The sequence below is a fragment of the Peromyscus leucopus genome, chromosome 12 (assembly GCF_004664715.2).
Source record: "Peromyscus leucopus breed LL Stock chromosome 12, UCI_PerLeu_2.1, whole genome shotgun sequence".
Classification (NCBI taxonomy): domain Eukaryota; kingdom Metazoa; phylum Chordata; class Mammalia; order Rodentia; family Cricetidae; genus Peromyscus; species Peromyscus leucopus.
The window spans coordinates 44,581,757-44,607,513 of NC_051073.1; the positions used below are offsets into that span (position 1 = coordinate 44,581,757).

The 25,757-nt window shown below is 36.8% G+C and overlaps 1 protein-coding gene across 4 annotated transcripts in view; it reads left to right on the forward strand.

The window, feature by feature from the left end:
- The window catches only part of Alcam (activated leukocyte cell adhesion molecule), a 186,520-nt gene that overhangs the window by 118,156 nt on the left and 42,607 nt on the right, over positions 1 to 25,757 (forward strand). For all 4 annotated transcript variants that reach the window (XM_037209712.1, XM_037209713.1, XM_028867485.2 and 1 more), the window contains 2 exons: positions 19,717 to 19,817; positions 22,113 to 22,332. In XM_037209712.1, coding sequence (XP_037065607.1) covers positions 19,717 to 19,817; positions 22,113 to 22,332 — 321 coding nt within the window. The remainder of the gene's footprint in view (positions 1 to 19,716; positions 19,818 to 22,112; positions 22,333 to 25,757) is intronic.

Below are 25,757 nucleotides of genomic sequence, written 5' to 3' on the forward strand. Positions count from 1 at the left end.
TACCCTGGAATATGGCTAAAATATCCAGTGACACTCTATTGAAGAAAACACAAAACTGATTTTTCCTTTTGCCAGCAACTATAAAGATAGCTACTTGGGCCAGGTGGTGGTGGCGCACACCTTTAATCCCAGCACTCAGGAGGCAGAGCCAGGGCAGATCTCTGTGAGTTCAAGGCCAGCCTGGTCTCCAAAGCGAGTTCCAGGAAATGGCACAAAGCTACACAGAGAAACCCTGTCTCGAAAAAAAAAAAAAAAAAAAAAAAAAAAATAGCTACTTGGTTAGGGGTAGAACCCTGTGCCCTGTGTCCATCTCTCTCTCTCTCAGTACTGGACTTCTTCTGGCCTGAATCCACACAAGACTTCTGTGTATTGCTGTAATGGTTCAGTTTGTCTAAGCCTCTTCTAAGTAGCATGAGTGAGCCGTGTTTCTTTATGATAGTTAAGCACAGTAAATCCTGTCGGTTTCAGGGAGTTCTTGAAGGTATTTTGAGATGTATACATCCTCTGTATATGTCCTCTGTCTTTTTTTTTCTCCTCCAACATATTGTTCTCATTAATTATTTGAGAATTTCAGTGTGTAGTGTGTTCTAGGTGTGCAGTTTTCATATGCTATATATCATGTTAGTTTGGAGTTCCATAATGGCAACAGTCTTTGAGTTCCTTTGGGTAAGCGGCCTCTTCCACATATTGCTGTAAGTAACCCCCAAAATATTCATTGGTTCCACAAGAAAGAAAGGGGATGGGAGAAACATGCAATATTTGTATTTTTGGCATCTGGGTTACCTCATTCAGGTTGACTTTTTTTTCCTAACTATATCCATTTAATTACAAATTTCACTTTTCTTTCACTTATTTATTTATTTGTTTGTTTGTTTATTTTTAGGTTTTCTTATTTATTTAAAGTTTTTTTTTTATTTTACATACCACCCACTGTTACCCCTCCCTCCACTTCTCCCAATCCTCCCCACACCTCCCCCATCTCACCCCCACCCATTCCTCATCGGTGGTAAGACCTCCTTGGGTATTCAACAAAGGCTGGCATACCAAGCTGGTGCAGGCCCAAGCCCCTCCTGCCTGCATCAAGGCTGAGTAAGGCATGGAACAATAAGAAAATGGGCTCTAAAAAAGCCACTTCCTGAACTTGAGATGAGTACTGGTCCAGTTACCAGGGCACTCACAAACAGATAAAACCACATATCTGTTACCCTCACTCAAGGGGCCCAATGTGGTCCCATGCAGGCTCACCTGCTGTCAGTCCAGAGTCTGTGGGCTCCCATTAGCTTGGGTCAGCTCTCTCTATGGTTTTTCCCATTATAATCTTGTCTCCCACTTGTTCTTATAGTCCCTTCTCCCTCTCTTTAACTGAACTCCAGGAGCTTGGTCAAGTGTTTGGCTACGGGTCTCTGCATCTGCTTCTATCAGTTGATGAATGTAGGTTCTATGATGACAATTAGGGTAGTCACCGATCTGAGTACAGGGGAAGGCTAGTTCAAGCACTCTCTCCACCATTGCTATGAGTCTTAGCTGGGGACATCCTTGTGAGTTCCAAAGGAATTCCCTAGCACCAGATTTCTCCCTAACCCCATAATTTCTCATTCTGTCAAAATATCTCTTTCATTATTCTCCCTCTCTGTCATCTCAAGCCCTCATGTTCCTACCCACCCCCAGCAATACCACTCTTGAGCATATACCCAAAAGATTCTCAACCATACCACAAGGACAGTTGCTCAACCATGTTCATAGCACCACTAATCGTAACAGCCAGAACCTGGAAACAACCTAGATGTCCCTCAACTGAAGAATGGATAAAGAAAATGTGGTACATATACACAATAGAGTATTACTGAGTTGTTTAAAAAAATGACATCATGAAATTCGTAGGCAAATGGATGGAACTAGAAAAAATCATCCTGAGTGAGGTAACCCAGACCCAGAAAGACAAACATGATATTTACTCAATCATAAGTGAATATTAGATACAAAGCAAAGGATAACCAGGCTACAACCCACAACCCCAGAGAAGCTAGGTAAAGAGGAGGACCCTAAGAGGGACATGCATGGATGGTCCCATGAAGGGGAAAAGGGAGTAGGAACAAATTCATTTTTCTTAACAGTTGAATAATATTACACTGTGTAAATCTACCATAGTTTCATTATCCATTCTTCAGCTGTAGACATCTAAGCTCTTCCTAATTGTTTGCTATTGTGAATAAAGCAGCAATGAACATGGATGAACATCCCTGTAGTAGTGTGTACAGTAAATTCTGAGAATTAATGAGTCTTTGGCATGATCAATAATAAAAATGTCTTCAATTTTAGTGAGATTTCCCCCATGCTTTTTTCTATATATTCTTTACAATTTTTTCATCATGCCAACAAAAAGTCATTAAATTTAATGTATATTTACTGTGTTCTTTTTTCAGGCATTTTCCCCATATTATGTAGATTTCAGTGATCTATCCATCTATATATACACACACATATACATATATTTACATATATATATATGTGTGTGTGTGTGTGTGTGTGTGTGTGTGTGTGTGTGTATGTATATATAATCAGGAATTGTTTAATGTTACAAAGATTTCAGGGAAAATAGCAAATTTCCGCAATGATATTTTTCAGAAATTAAAGTCTATCCATTATTTTCATAGAACATATATTTTCAAATCGATAGCCATTCATGGAGATATTGGGCTAGACATTTTCTCTGTGGAACATCTCCCAAGTTTTCAAAGTAGAAGTGACCACAGAAGAAGAGGCAGAAAGAGCAGAAGAGCCAGAGTGGATGGAGGACACCAAGGAAGCAAAGCCCTTTAAATCCTGATAAATAAAGCTCACATGAACTCACAGAGCCATGCATCTGGCTTGCACAGGTCTGCACCAGGCCCTTCACATGTATATTTTGGCTTCCAGTTTAGAGTTTTCATGGGAGTTGTAAGTGTGAAAACAAGAGGGCCTCTGGTTCTTCTGTCTTCTCTTGGACTCCTTTCATTTGGCTGGTTTGTCTTGTCCACGTCTGGTGTGTTAGTTTTATTTTATTCTGTTATTATCCCTTAAAAGCCTATTTGTTTTTTAATGAGAGGCAGAAACGGAGTGAATCAGGATGGGGGAGGAGGAGGAACTGAGGAGAGGAGTAGAGGGAACTGAACTGTAATCAGGATATAGCATGTGAAGAAAAAATCCATATTCAATAAAAGGAAATTATAAAAATAATAGGTGAAATCTCACAGATTTCTGAGCAAAAAAATATCTAAAGACATCTAATGACCTGATAGGCATTTGGTGTATGTATATATTGGCGGATGTGGTATATATTGGCAGATGTGTACCAATTATCAAATGTATATACTAAGAATTCAGTTACTTCAGAAAAGACTTTAAAACTAAATGAGCAATGTTCTTGTCTATTCTAAACTTAGAGAGGAGACACTAAGGCTGAATGAAATTCACCTAGAGGAGAGAGAGAGAGAGAGAGAGAGAGAGAAAGAAGGAAAGAAAGAAAGAAAGAAAGAAAGAAAGAAAGAAAGAAAGAAAGAAAGAAAGAAAGAAAGAAAGAAAGAAAGAAAGAAAGAAAGAAAGAAAGATCTTTTAGAACTCTTGAGAGAAAACTAACTTGAAAATTGCCAATGGGTTTTTTCTGCCAATGGCAGAGTCCAAGGATTTTCTTCTCTGTGTGGTTTGTTTGGTTTCCAATGAATCACTTCCTGGGGGACAATTTAGTTCTTTCCAGATGAGATGCATAAACAAAACATGATATAACCTGCAGTCCTTCCTGAGACTCTTAATAGCTCATGTCTATAACCTGGCATGCTTTGAATGTGTGAGAAAAGTGAACTTTTATTTAACCTAAATGACACCATTGCTTTTAAAAGCTGTTAAAAATAGCAGTGCCAAAGAGGCAATATTATAATATCCAGTTAGGGGAATTTTGAGTATCATTATCTCCCTAAGCAGCAGCCATGGGCAAATTTTCAAAGACATTGTGTCTTTTAAATGTAAAGATGAATCAAATCTATTTTCACCTCAGTGGGATGGGTGATATGTGGGAAACATCCTCATAAAACAGCAGTAAAAGAGCTGTAGTCAGCCAGGACCCTCCCACCAGAACTGCATGGAGGCTGCTGACTGTCAACACCAGCCCAGTTGCCTGGAAATTAAGGCTCCCTCCCTGAGACCAAAAGAATTTAGATGAGACTCTGGAAATATAGTGTATCCCCAAAGCTAAAGAAATTATGTACATTGTCTCTTTTCAACTTGGCCAACTACTTTGTGTAGAAACAGACTGGAAATGAGAGTTCCCATAGACTCCTCAGCCACCCCACCACTGCCCTCTTTCTCTTCTCATGATTAGCTTTGCATTAGAGTGGTGCATTTGTTAAAATTGATGAACCAACATCATTGCACTAAAGTCTGTAGTTTATCTTAGGTTTTCCACTTCGGGGAAACATTTAGGCCGTTGATGCCTATTTAATAGCATTTATGCTTCTTATGATGTCAGAAGAACTTCACAACACTTAAAAAATATCTCCTGTGCTTGATCTTGTTATTCCTTCCTTCCTCCCAGGAACCAATGCCAACTGGTCTACTCTTTACCTTCCTTTAGCTTTGTCTTATCTACAATGTCACATGGGTGAATTGTACAGTAACTAGACAGTCTCTTCAGTTGGTTTCTTCCATATAGTCATGTACATTTCAGGTTGCACTATGTCTTTTTCATAGCAGGCTGGCTAATTCTTTTCAGTGCTGAGTAATATGCTCCTGGGTAGATGTCACATTGCTTGTATTTAAATTATAGAAGGACACTTGGTTGCTTACCAGTGTGGGAAATTAAAACTGAAGTTTCTACAAAAGGTTTGAGCATGTTTATGTGTGGATATATAATTTAAAGTCATTTAAAAGTCACAATCATGGGCAGTATTTCAGACGCACAGGAATAACAGTAGGCTTTGAAACTGGAAACTTCTAGATCCAATCCTAAGTTTGTTATTTGGATCCTTCAGAGTTTTTCCTGGTGGTCAGCCATGCTGTCTCTGCTACGCTAGGTGTTACAAACACATGATGAGCTCTTCTGTTAGTTGACTGCCTTTTCCCCATTCTCCTGCCTCCTCAGCTCTCTGCTTCCTGTTTGGAAAATGCCTAAAGTTTGGTCAAGTAAAGGTTTTGACTGGTCTTCTAATGACTGGTCTTAGATGAGCTGTCTGTGGCAAAACTTAAGTTTTTGAGAAAGATGATCAAATAAAACAGCTTAAGCCCTTTTTAAGCCCTTACACCTATAGTTTTCAAAACTACTTTGGGATGAATATGTAAAGCTTTTAAAATACATTTGAAGGGTATAAATGAATTGTACATAATAGAAAATAAATTAATGATATTTAATTATTCTCGGATAAATATAAGACTCAAACTTCTTTTTTGAACCCTGGATTTATTGTGCTCTGGTTTGATGATGTTGGTTTAGTCATCATTTTAGTCAGTCATTTATTGTGCTCTGGTTTGATGATGTTGGTTTCGTTGGCTTTGTATGGTAGATGCTGTGCTACTATTCAAATGATGTTATCATGATACTTGCTCATTATACAAGCCTCTTTGCTCATCTTGCTGGACTTTTCTGAAGGCCAACTCCTTCTCAAAATGTACAGTGCATGAGATTGTTACAACTTAGAAAATCTGATAAATTGCATACTACTTGTGTAGTTATTATTTACATACTTTAAGATTACTTAATATGTTGTTTCTTGTACAACTTGATACATGCAGCAGGATGTTAATACATATATATTTGTAGATAGATAGATAGATAGATAGATAGATAGATAGATAGATAGATAGATAGGTATATCTGCAAACCAATGAACATATTCATCACCTCATGTAGTTATTGTTTTGGCGTGTGGAAAGAATATCTGATTATCTACTCTATATATTTTATCTCTACAATATAGATTTTTAAAGATAGTATTATTAACTCTAGTCATCACTATCATATTTTATAGAAATATAAGGTGATAGTCTCTCTTGGGGTTTTGATTATCATCTCTCTACTTAGAGACATTCAGGACTTGTACATGTGCCTGTGTGCCATTTATATATTTAGGTAAATGTGTCTGTTTGCAGCCTTTCCCCTTTAAATACAACTGTTCCTTTACCATTATTTACAATGAGTTCCTTCTGAATTTTGGATTTGGGAGATTTTTATTTGTTTGGGGTTTTTCTTTTTTAATTTTAGATATTAATCTTGTGCCAGATACAGCATTTGAAGTATCTTCTCCTAAATCTTAGAGTTATTTTAGATTACAAACATTACCATCCTACTGTGTGATTTGGGGTACAAGCTGTATAGTTTGATGTAGTTCTGTCTGTTTGTTTACCTAGAATTTGGTGTCAAATCCAAAAACAGTTTGCCACAAACAATGTCAAGGAGGTCTCATCTCTGTTCTCTTTAGTGCTTTTTTGGTTTTGGGTGTTTTCATACACTTTGAACTTGTGTCAAAGTATTGCTTAATTTTAAATTCACTAACCCTTTACAGATTCATTTTTTTAAAACCTTAATTTTTTCCATACTGAAATCATATTTTTTTTAGAATCTATTAACCTACTTATTAATTTCAGCAAGTCTGTACCATGGTCACTTTCCTGGTTTCTTCCATGTGTTAGTTGAGATACTCTTGGTGGCAGGTGGCAAATGTACTTTGCCACAGTGACATTGTGGTATTGACGGCATCTATGTGAGAAACAATGAGGAGGGAGCTGGTGGCCTTACAGGAGTCATCAGAACACAATGTAAATACAACCCTTGGTGGAAGAGCAGGGGCAGAAGGCTGAGTGAAGGCTCTCCAAAATGCCTTGTGCCCTACGGTGTCATTGGGCGTTGAAGAGTGAGCTAGGTGGTCATCAGCATAGGAAGAAACTCCCATCTGATGAACTTGCCATTTTAGTATCTTTGTTACACTCAGCCCTCTGCTGGGAACAGCTCATTGAAAATGTGGCATTAGCATACATGATTTGTGCAGAGCCATAGCCACGTGGTGAGTTAACATTTCCTGAAGCTAGAAATTGGTCTTGTACATTTTTATATCAACTATACCCCACAACTGTACCCTAAATAACAGCAGAAAAGATAAAGCCTTTTATTTTGTCATGGCTTCAACTTGGGCATATAACATCGAAACTGATGACAAAATAATGTATTCCACAACTACACAGAAAAATAGCTAGCAGCAGGCACACCCTTGTAAACAGATAGGAATTCGTGGGTAGGGTTTGATAACACTGTCCACGTGCTCAGACTGCTGTGCAGTCACAGATGACAGGCCATATTTCCTTTACACACTTCTTCCTTTCTCTGCTTTTGCTTTTGTTTTGGTACCTTGTCTGTAACAACCAAAGAGTGTAAAGATTCTTAAAAGGAGAGGATGTTAAGTCAGTTTGAAATCATAGGCTAGATGCCTGTCACTTATGAATAAGAACTGGATTTAGGAACCAGAAGATGTAATTTTTAAAGAGTTAAAGCTTTGGGGAATAAGGAAAAGTTTTAAAGCTGGAAGGAACTTTAGGGGCAGATTTCACCCCATCTCACAGCATTTCTCTATTCTGACACCCTTACAAATGATAAAATTACCTTTCAATAGAGCTTCATATATTTCCTATTCTACTCATCACCTTCCTAAATTATCTTGTTCTCTTTCCCACTTTTCCTCCCACTCATCAATTAAGAATAATGACTGTCAGAGAAAATGGAATATATGAAAAGTTATTGTTAAAATATTAATAGATGTCAGCATTCTAAGTTCATGCTTCCTAGTGTTGCTCCAGTGAGCTCCATTGTAGGAAAGCTACAATGGACATGCTTTCCATTCCGATTCAGTACTTGAGGCTACACAAGTTCTCTTAAGATGAGAAAATGATTTCAACTTCATATAAATTCTCATAAAGCACAATACTTGCTGATTTCTTAAATTTCTTTTTAAATTTTATCTTCCCTGTACTTTCATTCTTTTCAAAAACGTATCTTGGATACACTTTCCCATTTTTCTTTCATGTTCAAAGCTGAAAATAATTCGTAGTTCAGTTTGTAAGGAATAGGGAAAATGTCATAGAAACATAATTTTCTTCCTAAGAATTTAACTTATATTGAAAATGCCCTGAGACATGTCGATTAAAAGCATGTAATTTACAGAAATCTAAGTTTTGGAAATCAGCCAGCACACTGCACCAACTATGTGGATCATCTTATTAAATAGCTTTTAACCTTTATGATTTATCATGTTTGATTGTACAACTCTATAGCCCAGGGAGATATAGGTAATGTAAATTAGGATGCATGAGGAAACATCAAGAAAGAATAATTTCAACCAATGTAAACATTTCTCAAACCAACTCAGATACTTACTGTGAAATATGCAAAATACAGTATCCCAAACAGGATAATTCAACCAACCCTGAAGCAGAAACCTACTAAACTCATTTAGAATCCCGTCAATTTACTGGTTAGCTTTAGTCCTTTATTACTTCAATGGTAAAATAAAATTTGTTCTGTCTGTTATTCCAGTAGGGTTGTACATTTCTTCAAATGCTAATGCAAAACAATTAAGCAAGCTCTTATTAGTAGATGCTGTCTGTGAAAACAGTGGTGATCTTATTGCTTAAAAATCTTCTGAATATATTTTTCTAAGACACTTTAAGGACTATTAAGGTTATTAGAAATTTGTTGTTTGGTAGTTTGACAGAACTATCAAGGAGACCTTTGATTTTTCTCCTATCAAGATGTCCTTTGTTGTCATGGTATTAAGTTATTTGCAGAAAACAAACTAATTGTGTCACAATAGCTATGAACTCTTTCTGAAGACAGACTCTTCTAAATTCCAGAAGTTTCCATTACTTCAGATGATGCACTTAAAGTCTTTTGTGAAGCCTTGGGACTGCATTCTTGTTGATGGTGTTTGTGTGAATACAGTACTGCTATTCTTCTTCTTCTTGCTAAAGTAATTCAACTGTATCCACAGTTTCAATTCAACTTACATGGTAAATTGTACAGGAAAAGTATGATTTCTATCCACTAACATAGCAATGATACTCTTAAATAGTTAAACCTGGAATTTCTTGCTGAGAAAATGCACAATAATGGAGCCTAAATATCTGCGTTATCTAATCCCAGAGAGGGTTCAAATATTATTTTCTTCCACTTCTTCTTTATTTAAACTAGCTCAAATAAAGTCCCCAGGATTCAGACAGAACAATATAATATGAGAAAATGAATTGAGGGAATTGACAAATATAGAAAGTAATATTTTGCTAATTATTTTCATTAAATTGGCTAAGTATCTCAGTAGAGAATTCTTCTTATTTAGTATCTTAAAGATGTAGCATCAAGTCTAGAAAAAAATACCCTGTAAGCAGTTCATATAAATCCCTAATCACATACGTAATTTTTATTTTTATCATGAGTAATATGCAAAATAAAAGAAAATATACTTAAACATTTCTCTTACTTATTTTCTTTAATCGTGAGGATCTACTTTAAAATAAGAATTAAAGTGGCTATACTTTTTTTACACACAATCTAAATTTTTGGTTCACTGTGTATTTCTTACCCACAAAGGAACAAAGCATGAAGCATTTTTAAGTGTTTTGGGTTAATCTTGACAATAGCTGAAGAACCTGTGCTTTGGCGCACTGACATGGCTCTAGCTTAATTATAATTATATAGCTTATGATTCTAATTATATAGCTTAATTAATTATAGTTTAATCTAAAACTCGTCTCTGAGGAATGAGTGATGACTTGTAACACAGGGATCTCATTGTGGCACAAGCATGTGGGAATATCATTCCCCTTCCTAGAATGAATTATATGTGGAGTTACTGGGGGAAACAAACACCAACACTAAAATATTAGAGCCATTAGTAACATTCCAAACGTAAGTTCACATCTGTTAGTTTTTTTGTGTGTGTACATTATAGTCCATTAAATAATTTCTAAGCTAAATTAGTTTTTGTTGATGTGAGCATTTTACAACAGTCCTTTTAAATTGCCACAGTGTTCTCATCCCCAAACTCTGATGCTAGGCTTTCTCCTTCCAGAAAAATAATATGTGGACTTATGGAAGTTTCAACATGGAGAAAAGATGTGAGCTAGTTGATGTTCAGACTTTCTCTCGGTGTTGTATAGATGGACTTCAGCTTGTACTTTATTTGGGGATGAGGTGGGAAAGGGTCTTATGTAGCCCAGGCTAGCCTAAAACTTGTGATACAGCTAGTATTGTCTTAGCTCCATCCCCCAAGCTCTGGGATCATATATGTACATCACCCTGCACAGCGAGCTCAAACATTATCATTGTGTTTCTTCAAACTTTAAGGTGCTTCATAACATTTCAAACTAAAATGTTGGGAATTGCCACCAAATAGTTCTCTGGTTAGAGAAAGAACTACAATGGAAATTCCTCCTACCTTAATATATATGGTTGTATGTGTTTGTGTAACTTCATTTATCTTACCGCCAACTGCATTTGGCACCGATTGACTGCCCATTGCTCAATGAGTAATGATTGTGTAGTTTAGATTTTTAAACCAAAATATTTACATAATGAAGAAAAGTAGTATATTTGTTCTCATTACTTCCTAAGATGTTTGTAGGGAGAACTGTCTCCATGGATACTCTCTTTATATTAATATGCATTTCGGTTCTTTCAGTGTTGAGCATTTGCAGTAATGCTGCTCTATATAATCATACATATATGCAAACATTGTTGTTGGAGAGACCCCCTGTAAGGGACATGCTAGGTAGAAGGGTGTTTTATCCTCAATACTAGCAAATAGTGCTTACCTAAGTTCGGTTCAGCTTAGAGTGAATTTAGAGTTTTTATTCTTCCTCTGAATTATCTGTTAGCAATCTGATTCATTATTTATATCTTCTTCATATAAAGTATATATTTTAGCACTCCTTTATCTAAAATACATTTGAATAATATTCAAGAGGACTCACAGATGTCTTAAAGTTCATTCATGGATTTTCCAGAGTTAAGAGATTCTGACAAGTACAGAAAAATCTATGTCCTGACTGAAAGTTCAGGAAGCGACTCTCAATAAAGGAAAGGAATGGTTCACAAGTTTTATTTTGTTTCATGTTTCTCTGAGCATTATAGTTGCCTGTAGTTGTTTCTGGAGAGTTGAGGCCTCATGGTCTTTTGCTTGCCTATTGTGGTCCTTGTTCAGCTTATGTTGAGGCAGTCATGTTAGTGAAACTTCATGGGCATAGCTTCTGAAATTCCTAGAAGACATAGTCTCAGAACAAACACCCTGCACATCTGGCCCTTACAGTCTTTCCACTCCCTCTTCCACAACGTTCTCTGAGCCTTAGGTGTGGGAGTTGTTTCATGGATGTAGGTCATTGAGACCAGGCTCCACAACTCTGCATTTTGATTGCTTAGGGTTTCATGAAATGGTCTCTGTTCCAAAGAGAGGTTGCCTTTTTGCTAGTGAGGGCTACACTTACCTGTGGGTGTAAGGACAAAAATGGAGAGAGCAGTTCCGGATTCTGCTGCTGTAGTGAGGTAATGGTTGTAGGTTCTCCCGCAAGATCCGTGACTACGCTTCCCCAGGGGAGAGCACACCAGTTGGTTGTCTAATATCAAATGGTCAGATCTGAAAATGTACATACAAGTTATATTATACTGACTGAAGTTATATTTAGAAGTTATATTTAGAAGTGCATGAGTGTGTGTGTGTGTGTGTGTGTGTGTGTGTGTGCATGTGGCAACAATGAATGAAAAAAGAGGCCATGAATTTGAAAAAGAGCAAGAGGGGTTTATGGGAGGATTCAGAGGGAGACAAAGCAAAGGAGAAATTACGTAATAATTATTATAATCTCAAAAATGATTTAAAAAATGTTGTCTTAGGGTAATTTCTAAATAAATTCTCACTTAGAATTTTAACCTGCTCTCAATAGAAACTCAGTGCCAATGTTGATGATGAGAGCAAGAAGAAAGAGGCAATCTCCAATGTCTGTTGAATTTCATTAGAGAAGCTTCTTGTGCATTTGTGAGCCCAGGGAAAGGGCTTGTGTTAGTCATGTGAAAATCAAAGCTCTGTTCCGTGGGGACTAACGAAAAGCTGAATTTGCCTTAAGAGAAGAAACCATGTCACCAGCACTTCTTGCAGCCTCCTCCTGTGATGCCCCATTGAGGTTGTCTGTAACCTCCCACTTATGGAAACCTTCTTTCACTGTGCCAGCCAAATGGAATGTCCTCCAAGGCGCTTTCACCAACATCCCCAGGCTCATTGTTGGGATTCCTTTCTGCACATTCCTGCAGCACATACTTTAGTTGATATGCACCTAATATTAATTCAGCCATGTTCCCCAAGGAAACAGCCCCCTTATTTCATTTATGTATTCCCTTCACAAAGAAGCACACCTAGCACTTTGCCTGAGGTAGATGTTTAATAAACCCTTGGTGCATGAATGAATATATAAACAGACAGTCTTTAAAGGATGCACAAAACATCAATCAGAAGAGACAGGCCCAAGGAGTGATAAAAAATGAGGTAGCGATGGAGCAAAGCCTAGAATGGTAGAGGAATCTTGACTTATGCTGCATTATAGGACAGGCCATGTTTGCTTATGGTGTACATGTACAGGTAGGCTAAAAGGGTAATTTTCAACACAAGAGTGCAAGTCCCAATAAAATATTTTGAACAACTTTTATGTGGACCTGTCACATAATAAGGAGTATTAGGTTGACCTATAATCTAATAAAGTGATAACTACTTTGGAGCGTTATAAAACACCAATTTTGCAAGTAAAATGAAGAGTACATATCTTAAAACACAATCTCAGGTACTAATGTTAATTTATGGTTTTATGGGATGGTCGTTTCCTTCCAAGTATTATTCCTTAGTGGCCTGATCATTACTTTAAAATGTGTAATGTGACATATTTTTTTTAATTATAGGAAGTGGAGAGAAAAAGGAGTGGAAGAAACGCTATTTTTCTTATTCATAGGAATAGCTCAGACATATGTGAGTGATAGGACGTGTCACTTGTGAAAGGGAACACTGAAGGTGAGCTTTGAGCAAGGATTCCTGATATCCAAATCCAAGTTAACCTCTAAGTACCCAAGTGGGTTGAAGGGAAATGACAAAAAAGAATGGAGAAGGGAGGAAAAATTCTTCCCTCTATTTGTCAAAATGACATTACATTTTATCAGATGTCTTCTCCCATCCATCATCCATTGCAAATTACTTGAAATTATAGCTTCTTATACTTCTCATGCACATGAACATGCACACAAACACACTCTTTAATTTACATATATGCATGTGTTGTGGAATATTAATTGAAGATGTGTTACATTCATGTATGCTGTAGAATATTTGTTTGTGTTTTTTGTTTTTGTTTTTGTTTTCAAGACAGGGTTTCTCTGTGTAGCTTTGCGCCTTTCCTGGAACTCACTTGGTAGTCCAGGCTGGCCTCGAAGTCACAGAGATCCGCCTGGCTTTGCCTCCTGAGTGCTAGGATTAAAGGCATGTGCCACAACCACCTGGCAGAATGTTTCTTTAATGATGCAAAAATGTGTTGCATTCTTTTATGTTGCATTTGTTTAATTCTGTGAAGCTGTGTTACTTTGCCTGTCTAAAATACCTGATTGGCTTAATAAAGAGCTTAGTGGTGAATAGCTAGGCAGGAACAAGGATAAATTGGGCTGGCAGGCAGAAAGAATAAATAGGAGGAGAAATCTGGAAAATAGAGAAAAAAGAAGGGGAGGAGGATTCCAGGGGTGAGCCACCCAGCCAAACAGCCAGACACAGAATAAGAAGGAAAGAGAAGATATACAGAAATAGAAAAAGGTAAAAGCCCAGAGGCAAAGGGTAGACAGGATAATTTAATTTAAAAAAAAAAGCTAGCTAGACATAAGCCAAGCTAAGGCCGAACATTCATAAATAAGAAAGAATAAGTCTCCACATCTATTTATTTGGGAGCTGGGTGACAGGCTCCCAAAAGAGAAAAGAGTTAAAAAAAAAAAAAAAAAAAAAAAGACTACATGTATGATTGTAAAGAAAATCTTAAATTCTAATTTAATGAGATAATTTACCAAAGCAGAACTGAGATGGATATCTTTCAGTGACTGAATCATAAAATCATAGGGTTAGCCAACACTTTCAAAATATCTACTTCACTACATATCTATATTTTCTTATATTAAATAAAATATATACAATATGTATGGTTTATAATTTATTCATGGTATTGATTGATACTGACTGTGGTTTGTGAAGTGAAAAAATAAAATTTGTCATTTCTATAAAGATTGGAAATCAAATTTTAGAGTCTGTGCACCACCATGTAATAGTTTAATGTGTTTATATTTATGTGTAATGTGTTTATTTATATTTATTTAAATTTTATTTATGTTTATTTATATCATTAATAGTTCAATATCTCTCCACATTAATTCAGTCATTATTTTGTCCTACATTAAGGTTCTATTTTACTTTTAAATGTCTCCATTGATAAGCACAGTGTCATGGAATCTATGAAGCCCGTGGTTGCAATTTAAACCAAGTCTCTAAGTGAATGGGGTTTGGGGTGATTTTGCATATAAAAGGACATTTATCACTTCTGTAGATTTTGGACTTTCATAGTGGAGGAAGAGTGGTAGTATCAGAGATGCTCCAAATGCCTCACAATATGCAGGCCAGTCCTCTTACAACCAAGATAGATTTAACTTTAAATGTCAGGTGTAACCAACACTGCTATGAACTGATATTAGAAATCATTTACACTTCATCTAGAGCTTCGCATATCCGGTCATTAATAAGGTAAACAGGAGCATCACCGCAGTTGTATAGCAAAATCAATCAAGTAAGCACAAAGGTCGTTTTCAATGACAGATATCTTTGTATCTAATCCCTCCCCCCAGCAATTCATTTGTTCAAAGTAAGTGTGAAATTTCTGTGAAACTGGAATTTAGTTCTTACATCACAAGTTTTAAACCCATTATAATTTAGGTTAATCTTTTCATGGAACCCAACAGCGCTGCAGAGCTCAGCAAGGGCATCTAAGGACGATGATGCTATTAAAATATCAGAGCAATAATAATAATTATACATGCTAGATTACAACATGCAGAAGGATACTGGTTCTGATTCTCATCCTGTCCTCCATATTATTGTTTTTCTGCTTGGAATGTGACAGCAGAGCCTGAGGTCCATCAGCAATATAAAGAGAATCATTACTCTGACCTTTAGAATTCATTTATATAGAAAAATCATTTGCCACTCATATGCTAAAAATCATTATATTCATAATTATTTCTGTTGGAAGTCAAAAGTGTGCACCTAACTTATATTCTGTATATCTCTTTTGATATCTGCTTTAAATTGTTTGATGTAAAAATACACAGTTACACTCATTGTGTATATTATGCTCAGTTTTTAAGATTATCAGGATTATTTGGTCAAGAGATATTTTTATATCCTTTGTTTATCCCATTGTATTTTCTTTCCACTTCTATTGGATTTTTTTTTTAATTTTTGGCTCATAGCACTTTATAAAAAGTACTTTAATTATACCCTGCTTCTCAGGCATAAAAATTTCTGTTATTTTATGTCATATTTTTGCTAGCAATTATAATGCACCAAAGTATCTTGAATGTTCATAGCACATTTAATATAGATAGTTCTCACCCAGTTAAAAGCAGGTACAGACATGACATGGCTGACTATAAAAGCACATACTTGGATGGGGAGGCTAATCTGTTGGTTAAGTGCTCACCATGCAAGTGTGAGCATCTGTGTTAAGAAGGAACTAGGTAGGATGGTTCATATGAGCACTTGTAATCTGTAATATCAGCACCAGGAAGGTGGGGGTGTATATATATCCCTTGATCTTCCTGACCAACTCAACTACTTGTTGAGTTGCAGTCTACTGAGAGTTCATTTCATAAAAAAAACTGCATGGCACCTGAAGAGAGACACTTGAGGTTGTCCTCTATTCTTCACATAAACACACCCATTCATACACATGTGCAGTTGCATGCACAAATACATATACACAGGCACATGAATAATCATGGACATACACACAGCCACAGTCTACTGCTTTAGATTGCATTTTCAGTCTCTTGGTGGAATATGTGACAGTTGTTATTTTCAATAGTTCCCAATAATCTGTAGACCACAAAACTCAATAATTTAGTCAATGACTGTTACAGGAAAAAAAAAAAAAACTGCAGGAGATTTCTAGTAAGCTGAACTCAATTTTCAGATTTGGTAGTTTAAAGATGAAAGGCGTTTTCTTCAAGGTGAAAACAGAATCACTCAGGATGGCAAGTGCTTCAGTTCTTGCTGTCCCCTTCGCTCAAAGATTAAGACATCTCTAGGAGTTAGGATGCTAACTCGTCACCAAATCCCAGTGCTCTTTGTAGTTACTGTATCTCTAGCAGGTTAGGCATGCTAACTCGTCCACAGATGCAAATCTTTCATCTTTCTCTCAGATGAACCTAGGAGTCATATACACTTAATAGATGCAGGTTGATGACTGTAGCCAACTCAAAAAATGATTCCAAAGGAAGCACTATTATGGCTCCCTGTGCCATCCAAAGTACTTCTGTTCTGAATCTGAGGAACAGGATTCCTGTCTGTGACTGTTGGTCTTTCTCTGTCATCCTTATTCTTGGCATGGGTCTTATTTCTTTTATCTGTTCTCTCGTGACCTTCTTGTCCTGGCTAATTTCAATCTGGTATTGTCACTATAAGATGCGATCCATGAATCTTCAAAACAATTACAGCAACACTTGGACTTGTGGTCGTTCAAAATGAAAGGGGGTGTTTTCTGGTATCATTTGTAAATCAGAGAGCAGAAATAGTTCTTCATCTCACTGGAGAGGGAAGAGAGGCTTAAGCTTTTTCTTTCCTGGAGTTCTATGCATGAACTATCATGAAATGTGTTTGCTTTTAGGTTCTTTTCTCTTCATGACAGTAAATAACATAAGAGGACAAAGTCCATGTTCTCAACACATCCAAGTTATAATGAATCTGAGGGAGCAAGAAGAATATCTCTAAGTTCCACGTTCATAAGTTCTTTCTGATTTTCAAAGCTATTCATCTGATCATCAAGATCGAAAGGGTGCCACCACGTTCAAATGAGAAATCATTTCACTGAAGTCCCTAAGTGTCAGGCATTGCTATTAGATACAAAGTTTAAAACTGCTTGTTCCTTTCTCTGCCACACTTGTGCTCTGATCATGATAATAATACAAGATATACTTCAGATTCACGCAGCCTTAAATCCTGTCATGAATCCTGGCATATGTAGAACACATTAATATTCTATAAGGGTAGAAGAGAAAAATAGTCTCTGAAAAGAGCAATGATCAACGTTTTGGGAAAGGCCTTTGCTTACTTCCCTTTACCTTGTGAAAGATTCACCTCATAGGAATCTAATCTCTGCAAACTGTTTACATTTCCTGGTCCACCTTGGAATCAGTGTCAGTTGTCAAAGGAAGGTGGTTTTAGAACAACAGAAGCATTTTGAAAGGTACACCCTGACATAGGTGAAGGTGAAATGACAATTCACCATTATATTCAAGTGCCTCACTATAGAACAATGAAAAAAGCAACAAAAGGTGAAGTCATAGGCTTTGGCTTGGTTGACCAGCACCTATGCCTGGCCACAACTTGAAATACATGGTGAAAATTTCACATTCAGGAGCCTAATACAGAAAACCTAATGGTATCATGAATTAGAACAGTTCACTCAATGTTAGTGTGCATATCTGGGATCACACATCTAAAACTCCAGCATTAGAGCTGGTGTGCTCACTTATAGAATACTTGCCTAGCATGCCCAAGGCCCTAGGTTTAATCCCTAGCACTACAAAATGCATAAAATAAATCTAAAACATAAAACATTATTTCTTCTTTTATGATCCTCTGAGTTATATAGTTTAATGTCAAAGGGAGTAATAACTTCAGCATGTGGGAAATGGGAAAGTTTTAAGGTTATTTTAACAGATATTGAGTATATAATAAACAATTTTATGTATGCTTTCATTATTAAATTCCAAATGAAAATATACTCTCACTGTTTCTGTATAGTATCCTGTATCTTGAGGGCGGGGGGGGGGGGTGAGACAGAGTTTTTCTGTGTTACAGCCCTAGCTGTCCTGGAACTGGCTTTGTAGACCAGCCTGGCCTTGAACTCATAGAGATCTGCCTGCCTCTGCCTCCACAGTGCTAGGATTAAAGGCGTGTACCACCATGCCCAGCTAGTATCCTGTATATTAACAGTGGTAAAAATGTTAAAATATTTTGTGCTACATATTTTCCCCTTAGATTCTTATTTTCAGAGACACGTATAAAGAGGAAGTAGCCTCCTTAACCAAATGTATTTTAGAATAGGAATTTTGTCAAGATTTTTATTCCTTTTGTGTGTACTATGCAATTAATAGTTAACAGTGAAAGGTGGCATCCACCAGTAAGGTGGATGTTCAGAAAGTCCCAAGATGGTTTTATTTATGTTCTGCAGATTGCATTAGCTTTACCCTTTAGCACCACCTACTGGACGAAATAACATCTGCTTATGTGTTTCCACGACAGATTAAATTAGCCCCTTCATGCTCTATACCTATCTGCGATTTACCTTGTGGGCATTCACCCAGAAACTTTTCCAACTTTAAACAACTTTATAAGCATCATAAGCCAAAATGTCTGAGAGTTTCACTGATACTGTTGCCAATGAAAATATCAAAATGATTTTTCTTTATAATTAGCACATTCGAGTATTTAAAGAGAAGGGTGTGATGTGTCAACATATGTACAGAATATGTTCGGATAGAATCAGAGTAATGAGCATTTCCATTTTTTTTCATAACTCTTTCATGCTTGCCAGCTCCTCTCATCCAGTTCTTCATAAAATATATGGTAGGATATTGTGGACTCCATCATCCTGTTCCATTCAGCACTGGAAATTACCTCTCTTATCTGTTTTTCGGTATTATTCCTCCACTCTTTCCTCTTCCTCTTAACCTTTCTAGGCTACCGTAATTACTATTATATTTTCACATTGACCTTTTGTGGGAAGAGCATATGGTATTTGTCTTTCTATGGCTGTAAAACCTTAAGATTTTTTAAAAACACCCTGACTACGAACAGATATGAAAAGTATTTTACATTGTTGATCAAAATTATCCTTTTCATGTTTTAATTATTTATTACATTTCTCAATAAAGCATGAATTGACCTGTTTCTTTTTTTTCAATCAGATTAACAAACACTGGTTTAAATTAGATTGACTCCCAAATATAGCTAACTACATTGTGAATAATTCTTTATGAGGATTTTTTACTCTATAATTTTACCATGATAATATTTTATAAAAAATAAAATTTAGTTTCATTTATGCAGATAAAATCAGCTATTTGAATACTGACTTTTCTCCATCCAAATAAAGTTAAATTTTTCTCTTGCTTGAACCATTTTTTAATTCTTGATACTTAATTTTCATTTCCTAAGAGGTAAATTTGATAAGAGTTCAATGAGAATTATCTTAAGCTATTTTGAGAATTTTGAATATGTTATTTTTGGTTGGCCTCGTGTTTCTGTGAAATATATTCCTAGTAAATACAGTGAAGAACATAATTGGCTTGTAAATTCCCCCTTGTGTCTCTGCTATAGCTTCAGGACAACACTCAAAATCTCTTTTCCCTTTTGCCCAAAGGCCTCGGATGGTACACTGTCAACTCAGCTTATGGAGATACCATTGTCATGCCTTGCCGACTCGATGTACCTCAGAACCTCATGTTTGGCAAATGGAAATATGTAAGTGTGAGCCTCCTGGGGCTTAGAGAACTGCCTCCGGTTTTTAGAATATAATTCTCTCTCTCTCTCTTTTTTTTTTTTGAGAGTGTATGAGTATGTAATACTGACATAATGCTAATACTCATCTGTTCACACCTGTATAGAAAGAATTAATGTATTAAATATGTCAAAAATATTCATGATTATATAACTAATGCTATTTTTAAATATACCCAATAACTCAAAATTTGTACATCATCTTTATCAGAAAATTCCATACTTCAAGTGTTAGCAGCAGAGGGAAAGTACATTTTGTGGAGGAGAGCATTGTCTCTCCACTAGTTTCTGTGTAATGTGGCTACTGCAGTACCTAGAGAACTCAGATTTCCATGGGGAACTGGCAATCAGTTTTGTTTCCGTTGCTGAATCTTCTAAGTGTGTGCTGATATTACAGATAACTTGTACATTTAACATTGTTGATTTCATCCATTGCTTACCCTTGACTCCATCGCATTTTGTCAGGCATCAATGTCTGTGCAGATGGATCTGGAAATGGAGATCAGAGATCCTAGTAGGTGGGCGTGGTAGTCCAGTTAACTGTAATAGATTAATGCCTCAGTTGAACACAGATCAATGAAAAGTGTCTTTGTGGTAGAGTTTCTCAACACAGGGCCACAAGAGACAGCAGTGAACAAGCTTCAAGTAGATGGATGTTTCCTGGAACACAGTAGCATGTTTCCCTAGTCCCTGAATATTTGCAGACATTTGCATAGGGGAATGTTGTTAGTTACCAGGTGATTTATTAACTGTTTGCTTATTGCAGCATTTCTCAGAACAGTAGGTATGTTAAAATGTACTGTGAATTATATAAGACCTTGGTTAGATTAATTGGTTAGATTTATTTGACCACCAACACTTTTACCTAAAATGTCTCCATAAAAATTATGTTATACTAAATACATTTTGTCAGAAGTGCCTATGCGTGCACCCAAGGCGAGAACTGACATGGCCTTTTACAATGTGAGCTCTGAAATACAACCAACAGGGTCTAGAGTCTTCCATGAATAGGTAAATTAGGCATATTTTCTTACTATGAAAATGAGATATCTTCCTCACAATGTTGTTATGAGAGCTAAGTAATTAACTCATAGCAAAATGCTTACTAGTACTTGGTAGGTAGCAAATAGTTTTAAGAAGTCAGCTGTTACAATGCTAGGGTTCAACACCCCAGCCACACTACACATGTGTGAGTGTCAAAAAAAATAAAAGGAGGTGACACAAGACACAACACACTGCATCTCTGTGCTCATTGTCAGATCAATCCAGGTAATTCTGAACTCCATCTAGTTCTCTATAAAAGTGGAGGAGTTCTGATCAGGAAAGAGTTTATTCAGATTCCTCAGGTTCCAAGTCTCAGAGTCTACCATGCAGTGTACCCACTGAACCAAATTCACCATCAAAATAAACAGAATCAACTGAGAGAAATATGAACATGTGTGATCATAGTACATCCTAAGGATAACATAGGGACTAGATTCCACACAAACTAAATTGACACACTGGTAGAGACAAGTGTTCCTGGCACCATTTCCCATGCTGGACTACATATTAGTTTGATCACGTTTTCATATGAAAGCTTTTCAAAGTAAGTTCTAAGCCTCAAATAAAAAACCTCTGGGTTTCAATGGTCAATCTGGTTCTCTTTTAGTACAGAGGATGGTTGGCAGAGGTGAATATTGTTCCTTCATAAAAACTGAATGCATGGTGTAAAGGACTACCACCACACCAATGCTAACTGGCAAACAGGAACATTTAAAGTGTAGGGATTAAAGCAATGCATGTTTCAAACACAGCTGTCTGATACTGCTGAGGCCGTATATCAAGCTCAGCTATATGACCACTTTGGTTTTTTATGTGGTTTTTATGACCACATGATTTTTTTCTGAAGATTAATTTTTGTATTTTTATGTTTGTTTGTATCTACTTTTTAGCTGTATATTAAACAAGACTGTACCATGTCCCTTCAAAACAGCTACCGATGTCCCATAAGTGTGAGATGAGCTCCAACTCTGAGAGCTTTACCCTTTTGTTTTCAACCATCTCTATGAACCTATGAGTGAACCAACAGGTTCACTTCATGTGAAGTGTGATTTTTCTGTAAGCAAAGAATTATGTGATACTGATATCTAAAAACCACTGCTCTTTAACACGACCACCCACAAAAGCCCATCTAGAATAATATGGCAAAAGAAATCATACTATTCTGAAACATTAATTATGTGTATTTTCAACATGTATTGCTACTCTATTTTTTAGGAAAAGCCCGACGGATCCCCAGTATTTATTGCATTCAGATCCTCTACAAAGAAAAGTGTGCAGTATGATGATGTACCAGAATACAAGGACAGATTGAGCCTCTCAGAAAACTACACTTTGTCTATCAACAACGCAAAAATCAGTGACGAAAAGAGATTTGTGTGCATGCTAGTGACCGAGGACAACGTGTTTGAGGCACCTACATTAGTCAAGGTGTTCAGTAAGTAGACTGTACTAGCACGGCTAAGCGGGGTTGGTGGCTGTTATGAGAAGGTGTTCTTCAGGTGGAAGCTTGAGCTCTCTGCAATGCCTCTCTCCACAGGAAACCGTGTGTAAGGGAGTTTCTAGAGCTCTTTATTCTATTTATGCATGCTGGTAGCAAGGAAGATAAGTCTGGCATTCAAGTAGGAGATGCACAGTGAGGAGGTAGAACAATAACGTTAGAACAGTAACTTTCCTTGGGATGGGGAGTGCTACTGGTGATAACTGACTAATGACCTCTAACTTCCAATGATTTGTTCAAAGAAAAAAATCATAATGTTTTTGCAGGTATAGGATACATATATAATCATGTATGTCATATAAATGTGTTCCTATAAAATTGACATTTTAATATATAAAAAAGAATAAAATACAAATTTAAGGTATTCTGTAATCTAGAGATCTAAGAATTCAACTTGTGTATACGTGTGTGTGTGTAACATGTTTATAAGTGTGTATGTGTTCATATGTGTGTATGTGTGTACTTTCTAGCCTTGAATGCTCGTTGATGCAGTTTTTAACATGCTCACATGGTTCAGAAAATTTTCACTAAAATAATGAAGCTCAGCACACTGAGAATGCTCCTGGGATTGCAAAGGTATTTCACCAAAAAGATAAAGTAGGGTTGGAAAAAAGAAACTAATGGAAGATACTCAACATAATTACTATAGTTACCATGGCACAATGACTTCACCTGATAATATATAGTTAATGTTACTGTGCAAATAGCTATGCAAATGAATGACTTGAGATGTATAATTAAAGTAGTTCTTCTTTAAAGATTCAAATAAAAAGTCCCACCTCGGTTACATCATAATGTTTTAGAAACTACAGGAGGAAAAATCAAGTCTAAAAAGTTTCAGAATCCCAGTCTTTCTTAATTGGGAAGAATGTCTTACTTTTTCACTTCCCCCCTCTGCTTTCTGATGAGTTGACAGCTCCTAGAAATGATTAAAATAAACAGTAAAGAAGGAAACCCTGGAGGCCTCCAACTGGAGCAAGCAACCATGGACTATTCGTGTTTCTCTTTAATAACCTATGCAGCTAAGTAGGGCTGTCCCTTAAGTATTTATGTAGACTTCAAAGATCCAATGGGTTCATGATGAGTACTCAAAGAGCACTAACACTGTCAAAGGAAACCTTTGTTCTCCAGAAAGGCCTTGTAAATATATATTACATGTTTCAGTTGATTATCCTTTAGCTTAGAAGGCACTTTCCAGAAGTCATCCACACCTCCCCATCATATTTTAATCAAACCAAGTCCCAGCTGCTTACCAGCACTGCCTACTTCCACAGGGTTTGGGAAGAGCTAGTGTTCCACATTTGCCATTGACCATGTTGGCTTTTGAGTTTCCTTTATTTCCCTTACTTTCTTTTATTTCGTTTTTATTAGAGAGATGGATGGTAGATTTGCTAAGGGCATTTTTTCCCTAAAAGCAAAATAACAGCAGCAACAACAAACTTACCATAGGCTTTGATATCATAAATACCAAGAATGTGGGTAGACTAACTCACAACATTAACCATTATGTAAATTAATTTGCCATTTTCAAGTTTCTATAAATTATGTTGAAATTATTGAACTTCAATGTAGTACACAAATAAGCCACGAACAGCCCGAGTTATATTTAGAAGAATCATTTGTGACATTTTCCAAATTTTCTTCCTTTATAAAACTGCTACATCAGTATCTAAAAGTAAAAAAACCAATTGGTTTAATTTAATAAAATTTCTAAGCTGCTTTAGAATACAGAAGCTTTCTGTCATGGTGAAAACAAACTCACATGCAGGGGACCCCTGCCCCCTGCTCTTTTGAATGTTGTGGAAAACAAAGCAATTCTCAGTAACAGAATTTGCATTCCAGGCTGTGGGCCAGGGAGAATTTACATAGGAAGTTACACATTCTTGAAAATGGCGTTGATTCTGAGAAACCAAGAAGGACCCACCAAATGCTAGAAAATGAATGACATTTCAAATGATCATGACACCCCTACAAGATCGTGTAGGAATTATGAATTTATGTCTAGCCACTTTTTGCGAATCCAGCAGCAGCTGTGGCAGAGAGGCTTTCATCCTCTGCGTGTATATATTTCAGTCACTTAAGAGTTACTGTGCTCATCAATCAGTCCTCTGTTTCCCTCTATTGAATCACCTAGCAACGTGAACCATGTACCATCAGCCTTCTGCAGACTGCCTTTATGCAAGCCAGAGGAACTAACTGATGATTTTGACTTCAATGCATGTTTGTTTGTTTAGTTTTAAACTACATCTCTGAAGTAAGAAATCATATCCCCAAGTCCAAGCAAGTAACAGGCTTGGTTACTACTAATTAGTTCTTGAATGGCATCAAAATCAAACTGCCTTTGTGTTTAGTGCACATTTGAGAGTAATAAAAAGTATTTGGAAGCAAAATTAGACCACTGAAACTTCCCAAAGATTCATTCCAATGATTGTGCAAAATGCTCAGAGGTCAAACAGGTGCCCAGAGAGCCAAATGGCTCTCAGTGATGCGTTGGGAAAATCTTTGAGCTGGTCACCGGAAGACCTTGCTTTGTCAGGGCTGCCACTAAGTTCTGACCTTGGCAAGTCTCTTCGCCTGCGTGGGATTAAAATGACCTCTTGAGTACAGTGAGTGTTTTAGATTACGTGGGAGGCTTTCTATTCTGCTACTAATGCCCTGTCCAGGAACTAAGGAGGAGGGTCCAGCATTGTAAGAAACTGCTTCTATTCAAGTGGTTAGAATCCTAGTCACTGTTTCAGTTATTTACAATAACTTGTGGATGAAAAGAAAAAGAAGACAAAGAAGAAAAGTCAGCCTGAGCCACTTAGGAGATCAGGCCTGACTCCAGAGTCAGCATGGAGAACATAAGAAGACCCATCTGGATGTTTTAAGGGTGTGGGGCAGCTCTTGGTGAGCCTTTGAACACTACAGTCTTAATTTGTCAATTCTCTGTGTTTGGTGGTGTTCTCTGGTATTACAAGAAAGCCCAAGACTTAGTCCATGTAAAAGTGGTCCAGTCCTCAAGGCATTGGCCAGTGTGTGCAGGCTCTACACATCATTTCACAGTTCCTACTTGGATATGATTCTTAATGCTTCATCGAATTGGAAAATTGAGAATCTCTCCTCCCTCCAGTGGAAGACTGTTAAATCGGGAAATAGTAAAGGAATATTTTTCAAGGGGAAAGAAATAAGAAATGAGCTATTTAACAAATAAGATATGAACTGTATGTTACAGTTTGATTCTTTCTTTTTGGAGGATGGTGGTGAAGGAAATTGACACTGGGTCTCACACAGCCCAAGCTATTCCACAAACATGCTATGTAGCCACACCTGGCCTCGAACTCCTCATTCCCCTCCTTCACCTTCCAAGTATTAAAATGATA